Below are 27180 nucleotides of genomic sequence, written 5' to 3'. Positions count from 1 at the left end.
CCTGAGGAGACAGAGTGCAACGAGTCATGTGCTTGTCTCGGGATGAGTGTTTGTGCTGGGCAGTAGGGGGGAAGTAGGGGCTGCAGGGTCAGAGGAAAGAGGTGAGGGGGGGGGGGCACCCGCTGCAGGTGAGGGGGATTAGCTGCAGCTAGAGGCCCAAAGAAACTAAATACAGATCTGTCAACCTAATCCTCACAAATAGAAAACAGAGCTGCCCTCCCTTCACAATCCGCATAGTTCAGCACATCCACCTCCTGTTCCTCTCCCCCCTCTTCTACCTCGGGCTCTCCAGCTCCTCTGTTTCTCATCAGCTTTTGGCCTGAGCCAGTCTGGCTATGCAGCCTCCTCTCTAATGGCTCCTCCGACCAGCATGAGTCTGGGCTGACTGATCACCCAGGGTCCTCTCTGATTGACAGGCCAATACAGCATTACGGAGTGATGAGAGCAAGAGTCAAGGGGGCAAGGCCTCTTGCTGCACAGACAAGAATCTAAATGGGACCTCTGGCTGGAGCTGCACGGACCTTTATCAGGCCCTCACACCTCAGTAATGGATGCTGATAAGTGTGTGGCTGGGTGAGGAGACCAGCTCAGTGTCAATCCCGGACTTTCTGCCGACGACACAAGTGACAGAGTGCCTGAGTGATAACATCCTGCAATGGATAAGCCATACTAAGCTGGGAATTATGGGAAGCTTAACTAAAACAGAATCTCTGACTGTCACTGACACCAACTATAACTGATGGCACTGGCTGGACTGTTGAGAGCTATGAATCAGATCCAAGCTACTCCGGTGTTCCCGAGTGCCATATCCGGCTGCAGACAGACGTGGGAGTGATAGCACACACCGGATATGAGTGAAAGTAGGTACTGAGTGATAGCAAGCTGCAGAATTTCAAGAAAGATAATAAATATGTGTGTTCTAGCAGGAAATATCTTTTTTCAGCATCCACTGCTGTCATGAAACTTGTTATACCAAACAAATAATGTTGGAATTGATTATGGGACAGAGATTGTGTTACAGCTGCCAGCTCCTCTGTTTGGCTCCAAAATCTCCTTATTTTTTTGTATTAAAGGAATAGATCTAAGTCAGTGATATGTCTGGCAAAACATTTGGAGCTCTTTGAATGTCAATCTGTTAAGTTTAGTTTTCTAAAATTTATGTGAGGTGTAACCTTTCAAAATGAGAATGCGAAACTAAATGGATTCGATAAGGTATTCGAAAGCACTTGGATTCAATCATTCGGTGCTGGTTGCAGATTTTTCAAAATGCTATCAAATCCAAAACCTATGTGGGACATACAAAGTGAACCATTTCAAAGCTGTTTCATAAAACCAACCCCCTCTCTTTCTTCTGCCTGTCCCGCAGCTGTGTTTCATATGTCCATGAGGCCCCTGGAAGTGTGAGACACCAGAAGGGGAACATTTGCAATAGCTCAGCTCCACCTGGTTAGGCTGTTTTAACAGGCCGCTGGTTTGTGCAGTGCACACAGTGGGGTAACGGCAAAAAACGTAGACGAGGGCGGACAGGACAGACAGGCGCAGACGGGAGGGGGGGCAGAGGAAAAAATGTGCCTCCACCCTCTCCTGTCCTTGTAGCACGACCCCACACTGCTTCATTTGAGGGTCAGTTTACCCTGAAGAAAAGTTTTACTGTATTGTATGTTGCTCTGCTCAGTCAGACCCCCTCACCCCTGCTCCTCCTCCAAACCTCATCGGCGTCCTTGCATCCACGGGCCTTCAAACAACTGCTGCCTGCTGCTCTGTGAGGCAACACATGAAATAAATATTAATCTGACCTCTGACCGCGTGAGCTGCTAAATAGAGATATCCAGGCAGACGGAAAAGAGCGCAAATGCTTCGAGGAAGAGAAAGAGAGAAAAGCAACATCATGTGCGAAGTTGCGGGGGTGTGAAAGACTATGCAGGGATTTTCACTCCACTGCTGTGTGGTCCCCTCTGGAGCTTAGGATCATGCTCCAACCTGTTGGAGTGCAGTGTATTTGCACAGATTGGAGGAAGTTGGAAGCAGTTGATCATAAATAGGACATTTTAAGAAGCTGTTCCCCTCATGGAATAATTTGATAGCTGTATGTATAGTGGTCCTGTTGGGGAAAAAGTGTCAACTCTCTTTTAAAGTTTTATTCATTGCTTGAATGTAATGGTACAGTAATTAACCTGTTGTTTTTATAGAACCTTGAGAAAATATTGAGTTAATTGTGAGATAACTGCGAGATTTTCCGACTATTATTTCCACAGTTTGTTCTCCATGTGTGTGTCTTTGACAGAAGGTTCAAAGACTATTTGTCCTGCTTTTCTGCTTTCGCTCTCCTTGTCAAAGGCCCCTCAGTGCAGCTCACCCAGCCTGGCCTCAGCCTGTGCCCACTGTTTACTGTGACTGTCACTAGGCCCATGGAGGCAAAAACAAAGGGGGGTCTGTTCCTATTGTCCTGCCCAGGATCGTCCGCTCGTCTCTGGGCACAAACTGAGCTGAAGGTTGGGGGTTGTTGGAGGACCACCGGGGGGTTTTACCTCACCAACCTTAAAGCACGGGCAAGAGAGCAACAGCATGAGACAATGAGAGAAAGGGGCTAGAAAGTGAGAGAGAGAGGAAGATGTATAGTTAGAGCTAAAACCAAGAGCCTTTCAAGTCCCTTGTCGGAAACTGCTGTAATGTAAACACCTGCGGCCATTAGCTGATTCTATCTGAGGCACCGGATAGAAATGTTTATATGTTACAGGCTACTACTGAAAGGCCATTGAAAAGCAAATAGAGGATTAGATATACAGAATGAGTAGTGGCAGCCCATGGGAGCTTTCAGGCTTTAAGCCATGTTGAACTGTCATTGGAAAAAGAGTAGTGGAACGCCTTTGAAGACAAGAACAACCACATTAAATGGGCAGGAAGGTGAGCTAAGTGTAGAATACCCCAAGACATTCTCTGCCTCTTTTCCTCCCCTCCTCTGTTTGCAATCATAGCTCAAGCCGTCTGGCAGCCGCTCTCGCTGTGCCATTGAAGTCTAATTTTACTGTCATAAAAATCACCTGGCAAGCTGTAGCCCTAAAACACATCAACCGACCAGAGCTTTTACAACACCACTCTCTGTGTAGTGAAAAAGTTTTAGGAGGTCTGTCGGGCTAAAGCGGCCGTTGGTGCAGGGACCATCTGAGATCCCTCCGTCTCTGTCAGTGAGAGCGGAGCTGTACAAGAGGGTCAGGAGCGTTCCATTAAAGTGTGGTGTTTAAGAGGTGCTGGGGCCAGGGGGGCAGATGGAGGGATGGAGCAGCTGCCAAACATCTGCACCCCTCCTTCGCATGTCTGTGCTCCGCCTGTGCACCGCCGCCTTTGTCACAAACTTCCTGCTCCAGCGGTGGGGATAAAAAGATTGGATGTCTGCAAAAATGCAGCATGAAATGGCAGTTGTGCGGCTGTTATGCTGCCTCTCTGACATCAAAGGTCAACTGACTTATAGCGCTCACGACCACATGACCCAAGGCGTTCAGATGGCGCACCTGCAGATTTGACAGCATTGCAACCTCTCCCTTGAAGTTTTTCACTCGCACGGGCAAACAATTATTCTGTGAAAATTATTTTCCATATGCAAACCAACTCTGAAAAGGCCTATTGTCACTGCACATCTGCCGTCGTTGAATCCACTCAGGAACTCGGAATTGTGGGAAAGGAAAAGACAAAAGGTGCAACTGACAAAATGTGCTTTTTAATAAACTGAAGTATGATGATACAAATTTCAGAACAATCCTTTTTCTATTTGCACATGTTGCCTCAAGCCTTTCTACAACTGATAACAAAGGAAGAGTTAGTTCTCCATTAGACAGGCACCTCTCTCTCTCTCTCTCTCTCTCTCTCTCTCTCTCTCTCTCTCTCTACTACCCCCTCTCTCCCCTGCTCCTCCCATCCTCACAGCGCCTCCTCTACGGAACGTGTTCGTGTCTCTCCCGGTGAAGCAGCCTCCTCTCTGCAGTTGCAGGCTGCACCACAGGCTGGATGAGGATAAAAGTCCACGCGAACACAATCTGCCCAGAGAGCCAATCAATAAAGAGGTCTCGGGGTTAGGTTGATGGTTCTTTCGGGAGTACTTCCCTCAACATGAGGGTCCGTAACTGACTTTGGATATTGAACACAGGCTACCTGTTGCTAAAAGTTCAATATCCATTTCCCAGAGTTTCGGCGAGCAGAGCTGGGCGCAATTACGCACAAGTACCAATGGCACCGATTTGGGACAGACGGGCTCCCGCGTTGCTCTTGGTGTGGAGCTACTGCGTCCTGGCGGATACCGCCTTTACGAACTTTACTCTGGACAACGAGTTCCACTCCAGCTTCATCCACCGTCGACTGAAGAGCCAGGAGCGCAGAGAGATGCAGCGGGAGATCCTGTCGATCCTGGGGCTGCCGCACCGGCCGCGACCCCACCTCCACGGAAAGCACAACGCCGCCCCGATGTTTATGTTGGACCTGTACAACGCCATGTCCACAGAGGGGGACGAGGACAGATACTCATACCCCTACAAGCCCGTCTTCACCACCCAGGGGCCCCCGATAGCCAGCCTGCAAGACAACAACTTCTTAAACGATGCAGACATGGTGATGAGCTTTGTCAATTTAGGTAGGCTCCTTGTTCTTTCCCTGTTTGTGTGACCAGAAACTAAAACACTTAATTCAATGCAGCAAAAAGCCCCTGGAGGATAAATTCAGTGGCCTTAATTTATGTCAACAATTAAGGCCACTGAAGTGAATATTGCGCACTCATTGTCAGTCCAGTCATTTCAGTTCTTCTAGAAGTACTAGAAGTACTACATTTGCACATGTTATGATTAGATAATTAGTTTTGATAGCCTCAAATACACACGAAGTCCCCAAACATTAAGTATAGTTTAGTGTTTTAAAGTTTCTGAAGCTGTTGACAAATTATCACCTAAATGTTTTTTATCATTCACCACAAGGGAGGATGAAAGTATTGCCCTGTACTTGTTCCATCTCTTCCTGGTTTTTCAGACCCTCACCATGAGCATTACACTCATCTGTGTGTCCAGAGTGAAAGTATCACTCCAGTGACCTTTTAACTTGTTACACCACATGTATTTTTTCTGATGCTGCACCTGCATGCACACACAGGACAACAGCACAATAACCATGTTTACATGCAGCTACTTTTACGACAAGACACAGTTATTCAGCTAATACCAAGGAGTGTCACATTCCAGCCTCCCTCTCTGTCAAACAGCTGTGCACTGCAGCCAGCTAATGTTCAGGTACTGGGTCTGCGTATGACAGACCAGCCGGGCAGTTAATCGGTCAACCACGTGTTATCTAAAGAATGAGTAAGTCAACATCAGAATGGGTTCAAAGTGCACTGGTTGCTCCCTTCTCTCCGATCTGGAGACGTGCCTGTAGACAGAGCACAAAATAATGATGATCTGAGTTTAGTTGAGTCAGTTTTGGTCATTCAAGGAGTAGTTATGTTGTATGATGCACTTCACACCAATAGAATAATTTAGTTTTTTAAATTGTTGGCTGTCAAATGTTGTTCTGTGCCCCTTTGTGTGTATCTAATCAGCATGTTTATCGAATGTGAGCTGTCTTGGTCTATTTTACAGCCGCCGGCAACACTCAGTGGTTATCAAGGGTAAATAATCAATAATAACATTAGCAGGTGGTGTCAGGTTCACAGATACATATACACACTATTATAAATATATTTTTGCTCAACAAATTATTCAGTCCCAGCAAATGCTCCAGATGAGTAGATACTTTTCCTCTGCCCAAAACGACTGATGCAGTATTATGACATTCTCCGCAGGCATATGTGCTATTTAAATGTGTGCAAACCAACCGAGTCTTGGTGAATTTTCGCAAGGACTCTGGAGTTTAAATTCAATCCTGGAAAGATCATTGTTGGAGCGTCTTGGCAAGAGAGAGGGAGGTGACACTGGTTCCTCCAATGCACTGTGTAATTACTGTGGGAGCTGCTGCATTGTGACTATTTTTGACAGGCTGTGACACAGATGGATTTGACCGCAGAGACTCGCAAAAGTCAAGGGCCTCGCAAAGTCAAGGGCCAGGGCTGCAGTGAGCCGACAAGAAGGAAGGGAGCTTTTGAGAGAGAGAGGAAGGGATCTGGGGGTCCACTGCTTTTGCAAGGACGACACTCAAAGCAAAGTAAAACAAAGATAGGTCACGTCAGTTGTAGAGAATCTTTAACAAATTAGTGTTATCCATATATGAAGCAGGTGTGTGTCATTGGGTGTGAGCTATCTGCCATGTGTCGCATCTCTCAGCAGAGTTCATTGTCAGGTCACCCCCTTCGCCCCCGAGTCTTATGTGATACCATCAAACTTACATCCAGGCAGCTTAATTTAAAACAGCAGATATATGCTGTTTCATTACCCTTCACATGAGAGGGAGATGGACTCAGAGATTTCCATGACGGGATTCACCATTTCCTCTCCAAATCCCTTCCTCTCAACGTATTGCTCATTGTGGTTTTGTTTTGTTATTGCAGCACTGGTTTGTAATTTTATTTAGATGATTCGTTCTACTTTCTATTTACGTCATCGAGCTAAAGTCCAGAGCTACCCATCTAGTTAGAAGTGCAAACAGAACATATCTCAGTGTTATTAGCCACTTAATTATCTTAGTAATGATATGATCTAAAAATGTTATTAGCCCTTTTTCCTTGTTGTCACATTGTGTGTGTGTGTGTGAGTGCTGCAGACTCCAGTGCAGCCAGTCAGGGTGGGTGTGGGCTTTGGGACAGACCCCAGGCCAGGGACGTCCTCTCGCTGAGTCACTCCAGTTTAAAAGGCCAGCTGTGTAAATGGCTTACAGCATCGGTCATAATTTACACCGTTACACACAACACAGGTCACACAGGCGCTGGGCGTGTGCTGGACATGTTATGATCATACCCCAACAAATCTGTCTGTCTTCTATTCATCTATCTATCCTTCTATCTATCCTTATCCATCTGTCTCTTTCTCTATCTATCTCTAGCCACAGTTATTTAATTGAATCCCAGTGGTCTCTGCCAGCAATAACCCTGAGCCACCAGGAATTAAGTCATTTCCTCCTTAACAAACCACAGCTTCCAGGGCTTTTGGCCTCTGCGTTGGCCTTTGCCGAGCTACAGTTCAGTTAAGCTTCTCCCTCAGACACCAGCCAGTCAAACGCTGCCATCCAGGCACACGCACAAACACTCATCGTGCCCGTTTACTCTTCCCGGACCACAGGAAAAGGCTGTGACTTGAACGTCTGCTATTCGCATCCTGGATGACTGAAACAGTGGCAACATCATCACCTGTGTTTATGAAGGGGGCCGCTGTTTATAGTCTTTTACTGTAAAAGGTTATCATGAGGTATATGTGAGTCAGAGCGTCCTGATTTCTCCTCTTCTCACGAAATCCTGTGTTGATTAACTTAACCTTTAGTGAGTAGGAGGAAAAGAGGCAACACTACATTCCAACTGTGTGTGTGTGTGTGTGTGTGTGTGTGTGTGTGTGTGTGTGTGTGTGTGTGTGTGTGTGTGTGTGTGTGCGTGTGTGCGTGTGTGTGTGTGTGTGTGCATGTGTGTTTGTGTGTGTGTACATATACTTTAGGACTAGGTAATAAATCAACACAGTGGTTTACCTGCATTCAGGAGAATCTTAAGCCGTTTTCAGACATGACCTACACATGCACAAGGCAGCAGGAGGTTCTCTGCACAGACGTGTTCACAGCAGCAAGAAATCCTGGCGTCTGTTTTCAGCTGCAGGTTACTGTAATACACATTTTCTATGTTAAACAGTATTTGTTGACGATAAAAAGTATGTCGTATATCACCATACTTATCTTTTCACATTGCAAATCTATGAGCAGTCACAGAGTTGGTGAAAACATTTGTTGTTGACATTTTACTCTGACCCATTTAAGGATTTTGCATAACAGTAACACAGTTTTCACAAGTGATACATTTACCATATAAGGATTTGTATGTATGTTTGTCAGTGTCATAGAATATCATAACTAATATCATGATGGTTTCCAAGTCCAGCTTTTGTGCCTGCTGCCATAAAATAAAAGCATCTAAAAAAGGAACAAATATCAAACCATTGAAAAACAACCCTATGTGCTTTTAAAGGTCCAGTGTGTAGGAGGTGATCTGTTAGTAGAGAGGAAATATTTTCATTAGTTTATAATCACCTGAAACAAATAATCATTGTGTTTTATTACTTTAGAATGAGCTCTTTATATCTTCATCAGGAGCTGGTCCTCCCCGACATTTCTACTGTAGCCCAGAATGGACAAACCAAGTCCTGGTTCTTGAGCCTTTGAGATTCTTTTTACGTATAGGGTGTACTTGGAAGTGGCAGGAGACATGAGAGCTCTTCAGTTGGATGCAATTTGCAACTTCACCACTAGATCCTACACACGGGTCCTTTAATTGTTCAGTGTTGTGCTGCTGTTGATCGGCACCAGATGTGATACATTGAAAGGGTTGAAAAACGGTAAACAAACAAAGTTCCCAGGTTTTCGTTCTCTCATTGTTTCAATATGTAACATTTGGGTCACAGTCATTATCTCGCCCAGTTCCAGCCACGGTGTTGCACGTAGTGGTCGTGTTGTGTTTCACGTTAAAGCTCTGCCTATATTTAAATAGAGACTTGAGGCTGTGATCATTGAAGGAAGAGGTATCGCACAGACTTGGCGTGCTGAGTGAGTCAGTGCACTAGTGGGTAATTATCCTATGCGTTACCTTGGTGACCCGTCAGGGCACCACCTGGCCCTCCACCATTCATGGCCCACCGTCCACGCCCACAGGAGCTGCCACACGGTCGTCTGCCAGCTCTTAGAGAATGTGTTAATGGGAAGGCAACGCAGAGCAGAGAAGGGAGGTGGCTAACGGAGAAATTAGTTTGGGTTTATTAGCTTTTTAGACAACATTGTGTGACCGGCTTACACACACACACACACACACACACACACACACACACACACACACACACACACACACACACACACACACACACACACACACACACACACACACACACACACACACACACACACACACACACACACACACACACACACACACGGCTGCAGGCTCAGAGGCCGTTGTGTCACACTACAGTTATGTGCGAGGCACGCAGCTCTGGTTTTATAGCTGATAGTGGTCCATATGTTTAATTTTAAGCGAATAACTCCAATATCTCAAATACTCATAGCTTTCCCCACCCTTCTCTCTATTGCTCCTTGCATTCCTCTCCACAGCGGGCTGCCCGTGATGCTGAGGTTAATACAGATGTTTCCCTCTGTCTGCACGCCAATGCAGCTGTGCAGTGAAACTTTATCTGTTCAGAGTCCAACAAGTCCCCTCATCTCGACCTCCACCATCCCGTCTGCCCCGGTCTCCAATCCATCCCACACTCAGGACCACCTGATACCATATGTCCCTCCCTGCTCTCCCTGAACCAACAGAATTGATTATCAGCACTGGCCTCCTCGTTTTAATTAGTTAGTTATCCTATGGTCCCAGTAGTGTTGTGGGGTGTTTAGTCTCCAGCCTCCAGCTCTGGCCCTCACCTCCAGAGGTTTGAACCTCCTGCGCTCCCAGACATAAAACATTTCAACACTTTCTCAAGTTCTTCTGTGTGTTTTTCTACTCCCCACCTTTCTCTCACACATCTACACATATACATCCACACACACACTCTCTCTGAACCCAAAACACTGCTTTCCCTGTCTCACTACTTCACCTCTCACTCATCTCTGCCATAAACACACACACACAGTCTTATTTGTCCTTCTTGTTCACCGCTGAATGTTGATTTGACGGATTTGTCCTCGTCACTCCAGCTTCCACCAGAAGCTGCTTTCCCGAAATGTGCATGTGTTGGAAGTCCCGTCATTCCTCTGTGCATGTAGCCTGTCCGTGCTGTTAGCATGCTGCTTTCCCTCCTGTAGATTTATGTAAGCGCTTCTGTATACACTCCCAGTGGATGGAAAGCACAGGCACGCATGCATACATGTGTGGAGAGAAACGCGCATACACGTTTTTTTTGCCCAAAAGGAATGCTTCTGGAGCTAATTAGTGTTATTGAGTGCATGTTTTATTGCCTTCTGCTGGACAGGGAGCGAGCAGAAGCACAGGAATGTACAACTTGGTACAGATAACCCTGCCTTCCTGTCAGGTAATTTCTCTTAATGCTGTCCGCCGTTTGATGCATTCTGTCGAGGATAAGTGTTTTTTGAATAAATGCCACAAATGGAGACAAAGAATCTCTCCTGTCATAAGCGTCACCCAACTTTACTTAGCTGGCAAGATTCTAGAAAGTCGTGTTGTTTTCCACTTATCTCCCTGATTCACCTGTTGAACCCAGCAGTCCAGAATGACATCTGGACGTACATAGCAGAGCCTCTGTGCTCTTGGCAAGGCCGAGGCACTTGCTGGGAGAGATGATGAAACACACTGCGGGTGGGACTTGACAGTGTGGCGAGTGGTCAAAAGGCCCAGATGTACTAAGCAGCAGGCGCTCTGTTCTGAACGCTCGGCTTCAATGATGGACGGAGCTTCTACATTGCCAGGAATGCTGGACTCGTTTGAGTTTTTCTAATAATTTCCCTCTATTGCCCTGACGTTTTCTGTTTTTCTTTCTATCCCTCAGAACTCCAATTTTGTGGTAAACTCATATGATTTGTCGCTCAGACAACATGCGACCACTGCAAACTGCATGTGAGAGAAGCGGAATTCTGAAAAGTTCAACGAATAACAGAATGCATGATATTTCTTCACATTCAGCTACTTCTCTTTCATCTGGATTACTTTGGCCTGGGCTTATCAGTGACCGGCAGCAAATACGACTCCCCTGCACTTCCATGTACCAAGGTACCAAGCAGTGAAGCTGAGAGAGCAGATGTGGGCCAGAGCACAGCCAGAGATCCTGGGACCAACAGCTCCGCTGCTGCAAAAACAAATACAGTCCTCTTTGCTTGGTACTGGGGCACTGACAGATCAGAGGGGAGAGGAGGAATGAGATGAGAGGAGCAGGAAGAGACAGAAAGAAAAGGAGAATAGAGTCGGAAGGTTGATAAAGAGTGCACGTTGTGCATTTCGTTAAACCCAGTCCATTTCTCTCATTATTCCTTTTCCTTGTGGGAACATAATGTGCCTCAGAACTTTCTTGTTAGTGCAGTGATGGTGGTGTTTGTGCATCGTAAAACACTATTTTAAAGCCACCTACCCTGCCCAGTCACCAGCTGCACTGTGTGTTAGTTCTCCTCGCGGAAGGTTGCGTTAGCGGAAGCTCGTAATACTGACCAGATTCCTCACCAGGCTCCGACAGCCAAATCAAAGCTTGTAAAAGCCAAGCAACAACTGTACGCAAGTTTTTTTTTTTTTTATGAGAAGTGATGAAATATTGCGTATGTGCACCATGGAATATGAATTGCATGTGGCAGGTTACTATGGTATTTGTTTTGGTGAGTGTGCAGCTGTGTTTCCTCTACAGATATTTAGTTTATTTAAAAAAAGAAATGAGCTGTAATGAAAGAAAATAAACAAGCGGTTAAAATCCGAGTGCCAAAGTGCCCGTCACAAGATGCTGCTTTGGGATGCAGGAGGAAATTACACAAGTTCTCTGTAGACACCGGAAAATCTGTTTGTGCCGATGTGCATATTGTATGTGCATTTTCCTGAGGTCTATAATAAGAGGTGGCTTGGCTGGTCGGGGAGGGTGTGGCCCCTGTGGCCACGAAATTAAAGAACATAAAAAACAAGGGGATGAGGGGAAGACTGAGTGGGGGAAACTGAAAGGCTGTGGTTTCACGTCTCTTGAGTTGCTTTATCCGGCAGCTAAGGGGAAGTGCAGATGGTCACAGTGGCATTAGCGCGGAGGAACATCCCTCGCTGCTTGGCACACATCTGTCTGCACCCCTTCATCCCTGTCTCTCGGCACGTTGCATCACACCGCAGAACAATGACCGCTGAAGATTTAGGATGTGGTTTCTTTGTTGTCACTGTTGCCTCTCAGTAATGCACAGTCTCTCTTGGCAGACTTCTGAGGGAACATAATGATGCCTCAGTTCCAATTTTCGAGATGACTCAATTTGTCCCGCAGGACCTTCAGTCGCTGTGAGGCATCTTCAGACTGGGAGTTGACTGATTTACTTCAAACGTTCATTTCAGAGCGGATATTGATTATCAGTAATCAAGCAGACCATCGAATGATATTTAGAACTGGTATACGTTTGCGGTTAAAATGTAAATGTTGACGTCAAAATCAAGAACAACTCAAGCTCTAACACTCTGGTTGCCGGTGGTTCTGTGTTGCGGTTAGCATTTTTTTAACTGGTCTATCTCAACCCAGTTATTTTGTCTATTTTCTCCTGTTTTCTTCATTTCAATGGTTAATTACCCACTTTATATTTAAACTTAAAATACATCTGCTCAAGTACTCATGGCGCTCGTGCTCTCTTTTGCTGATTGTGTCTCGGATCAACAAAAGCCTTTTCTTCATAAAATTGTCATGTTGTTGTAACTTCAATTTAAGAAGAAGAATTATTATGTTTTATTATATAATTAGATTAGATTATATATTATATATTATTTTACCCTTACCTTAGATTCACCAGTTTGGCTTAGAGTGAAGTAAAGGTTCAAAATATAAAGAATCAACAATAGAAATATAAAGTATAATATATAAATAAAACAATTAAAATTAAACAAATTAAATTCCATTCCCATTAAATTCCAATTTTTCCTATAGATACCGTTATGTGACGCAAAGCTGTGGATCTTGGCATGAAAACTGGTTGAGGGGGAATCACAATCACTGACTTTAGGGCAGATTAAACATTACACTGTTGATTTTATAACCTACAGATTAAATCAGTTCACTTTTAATTCTGCAAACTTTTAAGTTGAATTCAGTGATACCGGTTCCACATTTTCTGAAACAGCTGCAACAACAACAACAAAGCTCCTCTGATTCACACCTCTGGCTCACTTCCTCTCCATAGCAGTGGGCTCATGGGTATTGTAGTAGCTGGACTGGCTGCAAAAATCTCAGAGATGTAAATCTCAAAACATTTGAGAAATGTGTTTATTTGTTTTTTTTGCAGAGCGATAAATTGATATGACTCTCACGTGAATATGAAGCAGCAGTAACTTATTGGAGTCTCAACTGGTGACCCGCCAAGAACTAGTCCAGCAAATAAATCCCCTGTGAATTGCCTTTTTTTCCCTTTGTCTTTGTACAGATTAAATAAACAAGATATAGCTTGTTAATTTGTGAGTTGTGTAGATGTCGGTAGGTGGATTTTGTTACTTTTGGATGGAGGCAAGCTGCCTCCCCCTGTTTTCAGACTTTGTGCTAAGCCCAGTTAGCCAGTCACAGATTCACATTCAACAGATGCGAGTCTGGCATTGATCTTCTCATCTAACTTTCCTACTCTAAAGTTTATTTCCCCAAAATGACCAAACTTTCATTTAAACCAAAGCTATCAACAGAGTGAAGGTAAATGAAAAAAATCTGGATTCTTGTAATTGGGATGAACAGACCATTGGACACAGCTGCTGCCTGGGTGCTCTGTAAAGGGCAAAGAGAGGCTTTACAGACAGATACATTCCTCTGAGCTCCACGCTGTTCCATATCCAGTAGAAATCTCTGGTCCATGATGCCCAGTGAAGCGTGAGCTGGAACCCAGCACTACAGTTTATGAGTGTAGAGGGCAGCGATGGCTGCAGTGAGAGGGCGAGAGAGAGGTTAACAAAGCTGCTGCGAGTACAGTCTCAGACCTCTAGATGACCTTCGGGCCGGAGAACTCGGAAAAGATTGGTTTGACCACAAATCATAAATGTAAAGACTCTTCTTCCTGTGGTTATTGCTTCTGCGTGCACACAGGCTCAGAGGCTTGCGTACATGATTGCGCGCACATGCCGAAAAACTGCGGCGAGTTAATGATCGTTAACCGTAAGTTATAGCATGAAATGCCACTGACCCTTTCCCAGGGAGCCGGGGCTGTCAGGCCCCGCAGCAGTATAAATACATCACACAGCCATGATGTCATCAGTAGTCGCCAGTGGGCAGGATGTTTCCTAACGTTGTAATCGCCCTACTGTGGGCGCTCACCCGGTACCCAAGAGATCAAACCCTCCTCTCTCTTTATAGGATAAACATCTTGAGAATCTGCCCCTCGCTTGCACTCGTTTTTTCTTCCCCTCTCTCCTGTAGCTTATGGAAACTATGACTTACTTGTTCCCAGTTCTGTCGTTAACTTACTGTTTGAGTAAAAGCAGTAGAAAGAGACTGATCATTTTAGTTTATCAATCAAATTTGCACAAGTCTATTTAGTGTTACAGTAGCTTTCACGGACATTCAGATCCCATCATTAAATCATCTGATTGGACACTTTCCCTGTGTCTTTGGGTATCAGGTGTGTCGTTGGAGTTAATGGCCTCTACAGGGAGGCAGATAGTGGTAGCACAATTAACTCAAGGGAACTAAAGGTGGGAGACGGGAGGGGATGGGGGGGGCAAAGCTTAAGCCGTCGCTTTTGAGAAGTGAGAGCGGTGCCAGGGGTGAACTCCCCCCAGCCCTCACCCCCGCTGAGCAGCGGAAGCGTGCAAGGTGGGACCGAGGGGTGTGAGAGCGGCGAACAGACACTTGGGCTAATTCGAGCCGTCAGATCTGTCTGCTGCTGCTCCGGAGCCTGAGGTGTCGGAGAAGTGTCTTGGGTCCGCAGGCCCGGTAGGAGAGGGGGAAGGGGATTAAGGAGGGAAAAGAGAAGAAAGAGAGGGAGGGAGGGATTTACAAGAAGAGACAAAACAGGAGTTGAAGTATATTTGGTAATATTTGATAGTTGCTGTCAAATTCAATGAAATCCCCAAAACTAACATTCTGGTTTCTCATAAATTTTGGATTTTATCAGTTTGTCTGTCACTCTCGAGCCCAATTGTTCTGATTGTAGACGTGAAACTTTAATAGGTCAAAGTCCACACAGTGTATGGGTGTGCAACATCGTTTAAAAACTGTTGTGTCCATTCAATTATTTTGATTTCCAAACATGTTCGGTTAATAGTTTAGGACATTTTTTTGTTAAACAAACTTTCATGAGTTTTTCCAGCAAAACAGTGAATGTGGGATTGTGGGGTTCAAACTGCAGTGTTGGTGTTCAATGTTCATTCAAACAGGAATAAAGGCTTTGGCTACACCTACCAAATACTTATTGGTTGGATAGACAGTCAATGGACAACACAAGGAACTGAGTAGCACAGTGTTTGATTCATTTCCAGTGTTTTAGAAATACAACATTATATTAACACTTTAGAAAGTAGTAGTAAACCTTAAATCACTCTTGATTATCTTCTGTTTTGGCTTTTAGCAAGTAACACTCGATAGTGGAGAAGGAGTCCGTGCACCCAGCAGGGAAACATACATCTTGAGAGGCTAGCACAGTGTTTGATCGGTAACCCTCTGGTTACCAGGTGCCTGGTAGATCTGAGGGATGGAGCACTCATCATCATCCCGACATCTCTGATGTGTGCTGCTGTGCACGTGTGTGGCTCGCATGAGTGAAATGATGTGGGATAACTGTGCATCGTCAGCACTTTGTGTGAAGAGCAATCAGACCCAATGATAAAAGAAGCTCACTGTACATGTGCACGTGTTTGTGATGTTTGTGCATGTGTGTGTGCGTGCGTGTGTGTGTGTGTGTCTCTTTGCATGTGTGTGTGTGTTGTTGCATCTCTAATTATGGATTACAGAAACCCATAATGATTGTGTGTGACGCACAAGACTATTCACTTCACAGGAAATACTTTGTGATAGTGTGTGTGTGTGTGTGTGTGTGTGTGTGTGTGTGTGTGTGTGTGTGTGTGTGTGTGTGTGTGTGTGTGTGTGTGTGTGTGTGTGTGTGTGTGTGTGTGTGTGTGTGTGTGTGTGTTTCCATGTGTGGTGCAGCAACCGATCAGGAAGCTGGCTACTCCAAATGAAGGGCTCACATGGTATGAGAGGGTGTGTTTGCCATGTTTGTGGTGAGTGCATTTGTGTGACACAGGTGGGGCGATGGCTACTCACTTCCTCCCGGAGGAAGTCATAAACGCTCCAGCTTGGCTTTAACTGTGCGTCTTCCCCTCATCTAATGACTGCCATCTTGCTGTAATGGCCTGTGAGAGAAAGTGAAAGAAAGGACCATGGCAGAATCATGGCTGCGCTCAGTTTCTCTAAAAGCGTACACGATGAAATTCATGCTTTGAGCAGTGGAAATGGAAAGCGATGTGATAGAAATAGTTAGCGTGGGAGTTGAACAGAAGCATCCAGCTGTTCTCACATGCAATGATAAAGAGGTTTAACAGTGAAGGGGCGGACGGATGCTCTGGCGTCCTCACGGGAGGGAGCGCACCTGCACATGGCTACGGGAGGAGGGACAGGTCCCTGGTGTGATGGAAGAATAAGCAGGCCCCGGAGCAGGAGAGGTAGGATGGAAAAATCTAAAATGTGTGAGAGAAAACATGAAGTAATTGTTTCCTGGAAGGATAATAAAATGAGAATGGTAGCCCTTACTTTGTTGTACGCTGTGTCCTGTTATGCTGCTCCAGGCCTTGCAGGCTCCAACAGTGTTTCCCAACCTCATGCAAGATAAATCACACAAGATGGTCACAGGATGATTGAAGGAATATGAAAGATAACATTTATTTGAGACACATTTTTTGCTCTCCTAAAGAGGTCATGTTTTTACCCCTGTCACTTAGTTTGTCAGTTGGGTTTTCAGCTGATTTTCATAGATTTAGGCACATGGATTTCAATGTGGTTTCATATGGACATAGACTCTCTGCGGTTACAGAGAGGGACAGAAACCTGTAACTATCACGTATGTGTAGCTAAGATAATGCCAATTCAGTAGGATAGCAAGAGTTTATATATCCATATTCAATAGTTATTGAAGTATCTCCATATAAACCTGTCAGATTTGGTCTTGAGTTGTTGGGCCTTGGCAGGAGAAAGCGGCATTCTAGTTTTCCTTCTGAAATATTGATTCTGTTCACCTCATTTGGTCTTAGATGATTCAAATAAGCAACCCATTCATCAAACAGCAACAACAAGCAATCCAACATTTTGTTTTCAAGGGTGATAAGCGGAAAAATGTTTACGAACCTCTGGGCAACTGTAGAGTGTTGGGTGTGGGGTGAGCACACAGTGAACTCCCATGAGCTTCAGGCTTGTTCAGCTGCACGATGTAAAGTGCGACTTGGAGGCTGAGTTCTTGATGAAAGACCTTATTGACGGAGTGGTCCACAGCGCAGGATTGGTACAAGTGTAATAAATAAGCGGGGGTGGTTGGAGGAAGTGATGCTGAATTGATAAAAGGTCTACAGTGAAGTCCACGTAACCTTGAACTCCAATTGTTTTCAGGAAGAGTCGAGCAGCTTTTCAAAGCAGTCCAGTGTGTGCCCGGAGCAGATGGAGGACAATGGCCGCCTAAAGCAAGGCCATCTAATGGCCAACAGAGTGCAGAGCTGTCCCTCATTGAAGAGTAATTAGATCCTTTCTTTTACTCCTGCTCCGGCCAATCATTTCACAGAGCTGCCTTTGTATCATGTCCTTCAGCAACTGGGTTTAATAGAGACGTCAACAAAAGGGGATGTAGAGGAGAGTGCACGGGGAGAACTGCATAAGAAGGACGATGTGTGTCCTGAAAGAAATAAAACCACATGTGTGCGGGGAAACATGCATAACATTTGCATCATTGCACACTTCTATTACTGACAGCTGGTGCAGAACAAGTATGTTGTCATCTGAGATTTGTTTGACTCATATTTGTTGTTTATTTGTATTTTGTTGTTGCCGTTGTAATTGCTTTGCCTTTTGCGCATGTGTGTGTGTGTGTATTTGTCCGCTGATGTGTTAGCGTGTTGACGGCTTTGCAAAGATCCAGGGACTTGTTGTTCTCCTGCCAAAGTCGTGGCTCAGAGCCATGGAGGCCGTGGACCCTGATAAAGAGATGTTGAGCAACAATGGATGGTGGACGGATGGATGCAGGAGGGGGTCTTTCCTCTGTAACCCAGCTGTGACTCAGCCCTGCAGGGGATGTGGTTGATATCTAACTGTATGAAGACAGTGAGAGATTCATTTGATTATTGATTAACTGATTAAGTCTTCCAGAGTGTTATTGTGGACTGTTTCATGTCATCCCAAACACGAGGGGGGTGTCTTTAAATTGCTTGTTAGCCCCTAGCCAAGAAATATCAATTTACAATGAGTTTATATTCATATTCATATATATTTTTACCAAACAAATTGCTATGCTAATTTATTATTTATTTATTATCAGTTTTTTAATTTACCAATTAATAATATCTCAATTGAGAGAAAGAGGATATCTACACCTGAAAACCACATGAGATGTAGTTTAATTTTCTCCTTAAAAATGAATCAGTTATTCAATTTGTTGTTATTCAATTCTATTAATGGATTAAAACATTTTTAGGGAATTTCATAGAAAGAGGACAAGATTAAAAACAGTTTGAAATGCCACTGTGGTGTGGCTATATAATATATTGATTTCATGTTTTTTTTCCAAGTTTATAAGTGATTTTAAGTTATTTTGGGCACTTTAGAGTTTGTGTTTATCTATCTGTTTGTCTATGTATTGCTCTGTGTACATGTGGGGGGTCTGTCTGACAGTTGATAAAGTTGGAGGTGGAAGGAGAGCAAGGAGATGATGAGAGACAAGCCGCTGACCCCTGGGATGTCCTGCTGGGACATGAGAGGAGCAGGGTCAGGTGGGGCACGTCTTGGGGGTACAGTGGGGGTTGGAAAGCCGAGGTGTGGGGATGAAGACAGAGGAGGCGATGGGGATGGGGGTACACCAAACATGTAGCCCCAACTCATGAGAACCAGATGAAGGGCAGACTGGACGACTCTCTGGGGCTCTGAGAGGAAGAGAAGGAGAAGAAAGGGGGCTCATAAAACTGTCAGAGGCCGCCTGCTTCTCTCTATCATGGCCCAGTGTGCACCAGATGCATCGCTTCTAGTGCTAGCCCTCATGAATGTTTCAATCATAGACCAACATATGTAGTGCACATCTATAGATGTGTTTAATCTGGGGCTGATCCAGAGTCTGTCAGGCTATGTCAGCTCCCCGCTAACAAGAGTAAAGAACCTGAGAGGAAAAGACATTTGTTTTCTACCTTTTTTTTGTTGCAAACATGTGTTTTGTATCCATGGGAGACTGGACACCAAACATAAAGCTTATATGAAGTCACATGACCCCTCTGTGTCTCCCTGCAGACATTTTAACGTCTCTGCTGATTAAAGGGAGCATGCAGACCAGCTCACGTGAATGGAAACAGCATCCTCTGTACACTGCAGACACACGATGAGACAAATGTATTTCATTTTTACGTTTTATTTTTTCGCAGTAGAGCACGACAAGGAATTCCTCCCAGTGCGCCGGCATCACAGAGAGTTCAGATTTGACCTCTCGCGGATCCCAGAGGGGGAGGCGGTCACTGCTGCTGAGTTTCGCATCTACAAAGACTTCATCCACGAGCGTTACGATAACGAGACCTTCCGCATCAGCATCTACCAGGTGTTGGAGGAACACTCCGATAGGTGGGTACTGGTTTGTGGTTTTATTTCCCTCATGTTGTTAAGCAGTGACTGTCTGGACTATATGGGAAGTGATTGTTTGATTGATTAATCAGTCAATCAACATAAAATTAAGTAACAACCATTCAGTCAATCCACCACCTGTTCCCAAAATGAAGTTGACATTTGTTTTTTTTCTTTTGTCATTGAGTTAGGTTCAAACTTGAAAGTCCCCCGCAGGATTAACTGAAACAACTTTATTGATCCCTTAACATTTCATCTCACAACATCATTAGGTCACAATTTGTCAGATTTCATTAATAACCACACACCTGCATTTCAATCAGTCCTACAAATCACAGAACTGCTGGCGGGATTTTGTCTCTTTATCGTCTGTACGACTGACTGTTTAATTTATTTATTCAGAACAAAGTACAAACATTTGCAGGTTCTAATTTCTTAAACTTTTTTTGTCTTTATTTCATGTCTTTTTCACAGCAGCTTATTTGACATGGTTAAAAAAGCTCAGGCGTAACAGCTCTATTCAAATGTCCCAGTGACCCAGCATCCACAATAAATCAACATATTTGTCAGTAAAGACCATAAATTGCAGTTCTCCACATTTGGCCCCACGTTCTCCATGTGGCTCATCCTGAAGATGTGTATATGTCACAGTGTCCTACTCTCCTCGACCCCTCCTGAAGGTTTCTGTTGTCCAGAGGGAACAACACAGTCATTTATTCCTTTGCCAGAGACGGGCCTGGGTACATGAATGAACCAGAGCTCCGTGACACACGATCTACCCAGTCACAAAATAGGTTGGGATACATCAAGAACAAGAGATTTGAGTCTTCAATGGCAGACGAGTGGAAAATCCAGAGTTCACTGGTGGACAGTGGGACTGACTTTGACATGCCCTGTTTCACTCACTAGTTTTCACACAGTTTTTCACAGCTGTGTTTTTTCTCTCTCTCTCTCTCTCTCTCTCTCTCTCTCTCTCTCTCTCTCTCTCTCTCTCTCTTTGGCTTTCTGGCTCTGCCACAAAATTCCAGCCAGTGATGGACTGCGTATAGTGTATGAAAGGACTGGTCGTTTATAAAGCCATTATTGTCAATTAAGAAAACGAAGTGTTCCCCTGGGCCTCACCATCTGGAGCCCTCTCTCCCCACCTCCCTCCCTGACTTGCTTCCTTGCTCCATCTCTCTCTCTCTCTCTTTGTTTCACTCCGTCACACTCTGCTGACTCCCTCTCTCCCCTCCATTACTTTGCTTTGCGCTTCGGTCACTTAGCTTTACACTCTGTCACGTGGTTCCAACCTATCTTTTGTAATCGTGCACATAATCCCTGTTGACTCACGTTCATCTCTGACTTCAAGTGTGAACTTTTATTGTCGTCTTCCTCTCCAGAGAGTCCGACCTGTTCCTGCTGGACTCGCGGGTGATCTGGGCAGCAGAGGAGGGCTGGTTGGTGTTCGACGTGACAGCCACCAGTAACCACTGGGTCCTGAACCCGGGCAGGAACCTGGGGCTACAGCTCGCCCTGGAGAGCACAAATGGTGAGAGTCACTCAGATCAGTGTATTCCTCAGCATGTAGAAGGCTACAGGTGACAATGTGACTGGTGAGATGTGTTTTGCACATAGATAGAACGCTGCAGAGGATGAAAATACAAGGTGCAAAGATGAGGAGATGAGGAACCAGACAAATGGAGATTAACCAGTATCCCACTGACAGTGTAAACAACAATTATAAGCTTCACAAAGGAATGATTTGCAGGGTTGTTATGTGTAGCTGTGTTTTAGATTGAACCTGAGGTGCACTGTGGTGAATGGTATGAACTGATGAATTACAGAAGCTAATTCAGTTAAAAATAATAATAATTATGAGCTTTATTTATATAGATCAGTTATAAGGTGCTTTACAAGTCATACATTGAAGAACTTAAGGCAAAAAGAGTAAAATAAAAAAATGTATAAAACATCCTAAATGATTAAAATAGTCAGTAAGATTAGAGGGAGATGCATTTTACTTTAGCCCGTGTACAATATGAGGTTAAAAGTTTAAAAGACTAAAGACAAATCTTTAACAGGGATTTAAAAGAGCATAAACTAAAAACATTTACCCAGAGTAAACATGATATGATTCAGGATTTATTACAAGTACAAAATTGTGATATAAAATGCACAATGTAATTCTAGATTGGCTTAGTGTCTTACTAGATGATGCAATTTCAAATATGGAGATGAACACGACTTTGTACTATGACAGGAGTAAATGCAATTAGTTGCCTTCTTCTTTGATGTGAACCACACTGAAACCATAAAAAACTACAGAGTACTATAAAACCTCACAACCATCAGATTATCATATTCTTTAGACAGACCCAATATAACTGTATAATGTGCAGTGGGTGGGTATTGTTGGATATGATCTAACAAACATGGACGTTTGCAGAAGGCCAAACAATGATGTGATTTATTCTTTGTCTGTACACAGCAAAGATAAATGAATCCCCACTCCTCCTTATCACTCATCATCACTCATCCGTCGTACCCTCAGCATCATTAGCAGGCATTTAGAAAATACGCTGCGTCATTGTAAGGATAACATCTCAGTGTGAGTTCGACCATCACAAGGCTCGGATGTTCGTCAGTGGAAAAGTTTATCAACAAACAGAGAATATTATCTGTCACAGGACGGCAGGATGTTACACGTTACTTGAGAAAAACAGGCACTGTGTTGCTCTCATGCTGTGGGAGGGGTGTGTATGGGAGGTTGTATCCATGAGTGTGTGTTTGTGTGTTGGATCGGGTACGAAGGGAGAGCATGTACAGACAGGCGCACGGGACGTCCCGTCGCCAGCAGCGACCAGAGGCCTTGATTTACCACCAAACGGTGATCAGAGAGAGAGAAATTCTTCTGTGTGAGAACTGCTGGCGCGCACATGCAAGCACGTGCGCGAGCACACCCACACAAATTGCAGATAGAGAAGCTTTGATGTTCAGTGTGTTGAGGTGGAGAGGGGATGAGAAAAAGGGAAAGGAATTCACAGAGGAAAATCTCATTTGTAAAACTGAACGGAGCATTAAAGACATGACAGAAGTGGTTGTCTTTTATGAATAAAATCTGGATTTCTTTGACATAACACCTGTTGCACTGTTCTCTCCCCCTGCAGGAGAGAGTATCAATCCTCGTGTGGCGGGGCTGATAGGTCGCAGTGGGCCTCAGAATAAACAGCCCTTCATGGTGGCCTTCTTCAAAGCAACTGAGGTGCACCTGCGAAGCATCCGCTCAGCCCCGGCAGGGACCAAGCAGCGTAACCCCAACCGCTCCAAGGGGGCAAAGAGCCAAGAGGCACTCCGAGTGGCCAGTGTTGCAGGTATGAGTATGTACTGTATATACAGTCAGTGCTGGTGTATACTGCTGTACTGGGCCAGCCCCCGCTTCAAACTGGCTTTTGTTGGCTTCGTCAGGAATTCATGGAATGGGTCACAGATGAATGATGCTTGTTGGTTCATGTGAGAAAAATCTACATTTTCATAGAACATGGGCCAACACATACAGTATGAACTCATTCATGAGGCACACATTCACAAATACACAACACGTCCAACACAAGTGTGCTTTTGGAATTGATTGGATTCTTGCACGACAAAACATGCGATGCACATTCGTCTTGGAGGTGTGAGCGCTGTGTTTATGCGAAGCGCTGAAACATTACACTGTAATGCCTGAGCTTCAAATACCCCTCTGCTGTCTTTGTTTATTTACACGAGCATTACAGAGGAGTCCGGGCCAAGTTCCCTGCATGGAGGTAAGGCAGCGCAGGCTTTTATGGCAGAACACATCTGCGGTGTGCTGTGGGGCAACCGGGGCCACAACACATGGGCCAAATGAGCCTGTTTGGAACGTTGGATACCAGTGGTCTTTAACTGGTTGATGAGAACCAGTCGCTCGTGATCATTTCCAATGTGAACAGCTCTCAGGAACTAATGTACCACAGAGCCCCAGAGGTCACCAGAAGAATAGAGGGAGAGAGAGAGAGAGAGAGAGAGAGAGAGAGAGCAATACTATTAGATAGAAAACAGATTATTCTTTCTTTAACACATGGATGGTGTAAAAAGAAAAGCTGAAATGACCGTGGAGGAAAAAAGAGAGAATAAATAAAAGACTCCAGTTATATAAAATGTGGCAGGCCTCCTCTTTGTGCACATCTGTTTCAGCCAGTGGAAACTCAAAGCCCAGCTGAGTGACTTCTAAGCAGGGTGGCCCATTCATTTGAAGCAATTACCAAACTGCTGCTGTATCTGGAGGTGATTTCCTTCAGCCTTTGTCTGAATGTTAATGCTTCATATGGGAACTCTCGCTGTGTTTAGATCTGGTCTATATCTCTGCCTAATTGGGGCCTGACTGTGATAAATAGTTAATCTTGCCGCTCAACTGGGAAAATAGCACATGTTTCTGAATGTCTGTCCCTTTCTCTGTCTGTCCCTCTCCTCAGAAAACAGCAGCACTGATCAGAAGCAGGCGTGTAAGAAGCACGAGCTCTACGTCAGTTTCAGGGACCTGGGGTGGCAGGTACGCAAAGCAAGACGCTTAACTCAGACGGTTTCTGATCTTATCCCAGGATCCCGATGAACGTCACACTACAATCAGCCCACATACAGTTTAGGGTGTAATAACCACTGGACTTTTGCAGTTTCAACTTGATTTAGTCACTAAAAGTTCACTAAATTGTGGCCCAAATTAGTTATAGAGTGTAAATAAAGGAGAAAATATCTTTACATACGGTCTATTTATCGTGTCACTTTCCTTTGCATCATATACTTTTGCCACATACAGGCTCTTACGCGGATCATAGAGAATACTGAGGCCATATGCAGCTCTGCAGAAAAAACTGAAGCCTGAAAATAATTCAGAAGCACAACAATTTAATTTTAAACTTTTTAAGAAATATATAGGCTGGACGTTTAGTAGTTTAATCAAGAATATGACAGGCAGATTAATCGATAACAAAGATATTTAGTAGTTGCAGCTGTAAATTTATACCTCAATTAACAATCGACAATATGCACTCGTGATATTCTCAAAAAAACAATGTCAGAATCAAAGATATAACTGTACAAAGATAATGCATTGTACATGAACAGTCAGAATTGACACAGAAAAAGCCCTGTCTTCCTTGTACCCCTTGTAAATGTACGATTGCACGCCCCAAATCTGGATTATGTGATAACTGAAGTTTATATAAAACCCAAGTCTGCACCACCAACATCTGTCCACACATATAAAGACGTATTACGACCAGATCTGTCTCACATTTGGTCCTCGGGTGCTCGAGTCCAACTTTACTGGCTACCTGGACTCTCTGCTCCTTCATCTCTTCATTTCTGCTTTCATCACACTGTATCATTTCCCCATCTGCACAACCTAAATGTACCTCTGCCTCCCTCCTCACTATCAGGACTGGATCATCGCTCCAGAGGGATACGCGGCGTACTACTGCGAGGGAGAGTGCGCCTTCCCACTAAACTCCTACATGAACGCCACAAACCACGCCATTGTGCAAACCCTCGTGAGTAACCAAATACGCAGGGAACAAGAAACCCAGCAGTCATGTTTGGAGTCTAATCATCTCATCAGCTGTCACGACAGTACAGCAGATGTTGCAACTACTGTATTTTAAAGAACGCCGTCGACACAGTAAAGTCGAACTTTTCAAGGTGTACGATGAATAGCTTTATGACCATGTTCATTCATGGTGTAATGATGAGTTCACCACTTTGCTCTCTCTCTCTCTCTTTCCCAGGTTCATTTCATTAACCCAGAGACCGTCCCGAAGCCTTGTTGCGCCCCCACGCAGCTCCACGCCATCTCAGTGCTCTACTTTGATGACAGCTCCAACGTCATCCTCAAGAAATACCGCAACATGGTGGTCAGAGCTTGTGGCTGCCACTAGACTCTCAGCATCTTCACACAGACACACAACATGTATGCCCACGCACGCACACACACACACACACACACACACACACACACACACACACACACACACACACACACACACACACACACACACACACACACACACGTAAAGCTGTTTTATAAATAAAGGCCAAAAATGGATTTCAAAACAAACTGCGTCTCACATGCATTTGATGAAGGTCCTGAGCGTTCAAGACAAGTTTCCTGTGCGGGAAAACGTTCTTGTCTCATTTTCCAGGTTTGTTCTGAGGCATCAGACTGACGGACAAGCGCTGTTCGAGGGCGATGACCAGAGAAACGTCTTTGCCTGTAGCCTTCAGCCTTCACTCTGTGTAACTGTGTCAAAGGGCGAAGGCTGAACTTCACTCTGTGACACAAAAAGAAAATTCTTGTTTTTCTTGAGCAAGAATTTCAATCAATTTTAGATTCCTCACCACAAGTACACACACATACATACGCACACGTGCACAAACAAACACGCACACACACACACACACACTCACGTTTGTGCTTTCTACTGTGTATACAAGACATTTAAAGCAGTGATTGTACTGTATACTCCTTCACAGTCAACAATATTTTGTTTATTTCAACAACTTGTTATTGTAGTTCATTCTTTTACTGTAGATTTTTATTATATATATATTTTTATGACTGAGAGACCCAGATCGAAGTTCTGAATTTCTTATATGTACAATACTGTGTAAATATTTTTTTTTTCAACAAAAGAAAAAAAGCAAGAAGTGTATTTATTTCCTGAAATGTAACTTGGGTTTGTGTTTTCTCCTGTATGTAATGCTGCCTGTTTTCTTTCACATGATAGTACACACACACTCTGAGGAAATGAAAACAAAGTTGATGGGAAACTACTTTGACGTGGAGGTCCAATTCAAAGCACCTCTCTCTGTGTGCGCTTCACGCTGAGGGTAGAGGGGGGAGTTTATGACGACTTGGAACTGTGGAAATGTCGAGATATTTCACCAGTCGTTACATAAACCTGACACTTGTTTCGTTTGTTTTTAAAAACCCACAACAATCAGCGGAAGTATTGAGAGAAAAGGGAGATTTTTTTCAAAGCCTCTTATTTTGTGTGCAAAAAAAAATTTCAGGTTTATATTCCTCTGCTGTAATACAATCTGTCATATTTAAAAACAAAAAAAGTCTATTTATTGAGAGCTGGCTAAGCTGTTTCTACATTGTGCTCCGATATCTCAAACATGTTTAACTGCTGAACTGGTACAACAATAAACTGGGAGAAAAGCGACAAAGCCACGCTGAGGTGTGTTGTTTGATCCGGATGAAAAGCAGAATGAAAGTTGGCGAAGACACGGAAGGGAAAGTTTGGTGAAGGTCCCCTCTTTGAAACGTGGCTACATATTTTACCTGTTGACCTTCAACCTTTCGTAAGAGCTTCCACATTTAAAAGCAAATGTTACTCTATCTATCTATCTATCTATCTATCTATCTATCTATCTATCTATCTATCTATCTATCTATCTATCTGTCTGTTTGTTGTTATTATTATTCATATTTTAAGTGTCATTTGTGTGGGTATTGATAGTAAGAGATTTACACTGCCCTCTGCTGGAAAAAAGTATGAAGTGTCATTGTTTA

The 27180-nt window shown here is 44.2% G+C and overlaps 1 protein-coding gene across 2 annotated transcripts; it reads left to right on the top strand.

Annotated features, from left to right (window-relative positions):
* The first annotated feature begins 3986 nt into the window (after window positions 1–3986).
* On the top strand, window positions 3987–26834 carry bmp7b (bone morphogenetic protein 7b). 2 transcript variants are annotated; one of them, XM_035159209.2, is made up of 7 exons: window positions 3987–4621; window positions 19418–19607; window positions 20990–21138; window positions 22757–22960; window positions 24083–24159; window positions 25046–25156; window positions 25391–26834. In XM_035159209.2, exons 1-7 carry the CDS (start codon window positions 4222–4224, stop codon window positions 25538–25540), a joined length of 1281 nt encoding a protein of 426 aa, XP_035015100.1. In that variant the 5' UTR covers window positions 3987–4221; the 3' UTR covers window positions 25541–26834. The 2 variants fall into 2 exon arrangements, with proteins under 2 accessions (XP_035015100.1, XP_035015098.1); XM_035159207.2 differs by having other exon boundaries at window positions 19415–19607.
* Window positions 26835–27180: the final 346 nt, after the last annotated feature.

The sequence above is a fragment of the Hippoglossus stenolepis genome, chromosome 6 (assembly GCF_022539355.2).
Source record: "Hippoglossus stenolepis isolate QCI-W04-F060 chromosome 6, HSTE1.2, whole genome shotgun sequence".
NCBI lineage: Eukaryota > Metazoa > Chordata > Actinopteri > Pleuronectiformes > Pleuronectidae > Hippoglossus > Hippoglossus stenolepis.
The sequence above is the reverse complement of the archived record's forward strand: the minus strand, read 5'-3'. Positions and strand labels throughout refer to the sequence as shown.

What these genes read in the sequence shown, in the direction of transcription:
- bmp7b (XM_035159207.2), top strand. Translation starts at nt 4,222, where the DNA reads ATGGCACCGATTTGGGACAGACGGGCTCCCGCGTTGCTCTTGGTGTGG. An exon ending in TTGGAGGAACACTCCGATAG is followed by an intron (nt 19,608 to 20,989) that starts GTGGGTACTGGT and finishes CTTCCTCTCCAG; the next exon opens with AGAGTCCGACCTGTTCCTGC. An exon ending in TCAGGGACCTGGGGTGGCAG is followed by an intron (nt 24,160 to 25,045) that starts GTACGCAAAGCA and finishes CCTCACTATCAG; the next exon opens with GACTGGATCATCGCTCCAGA.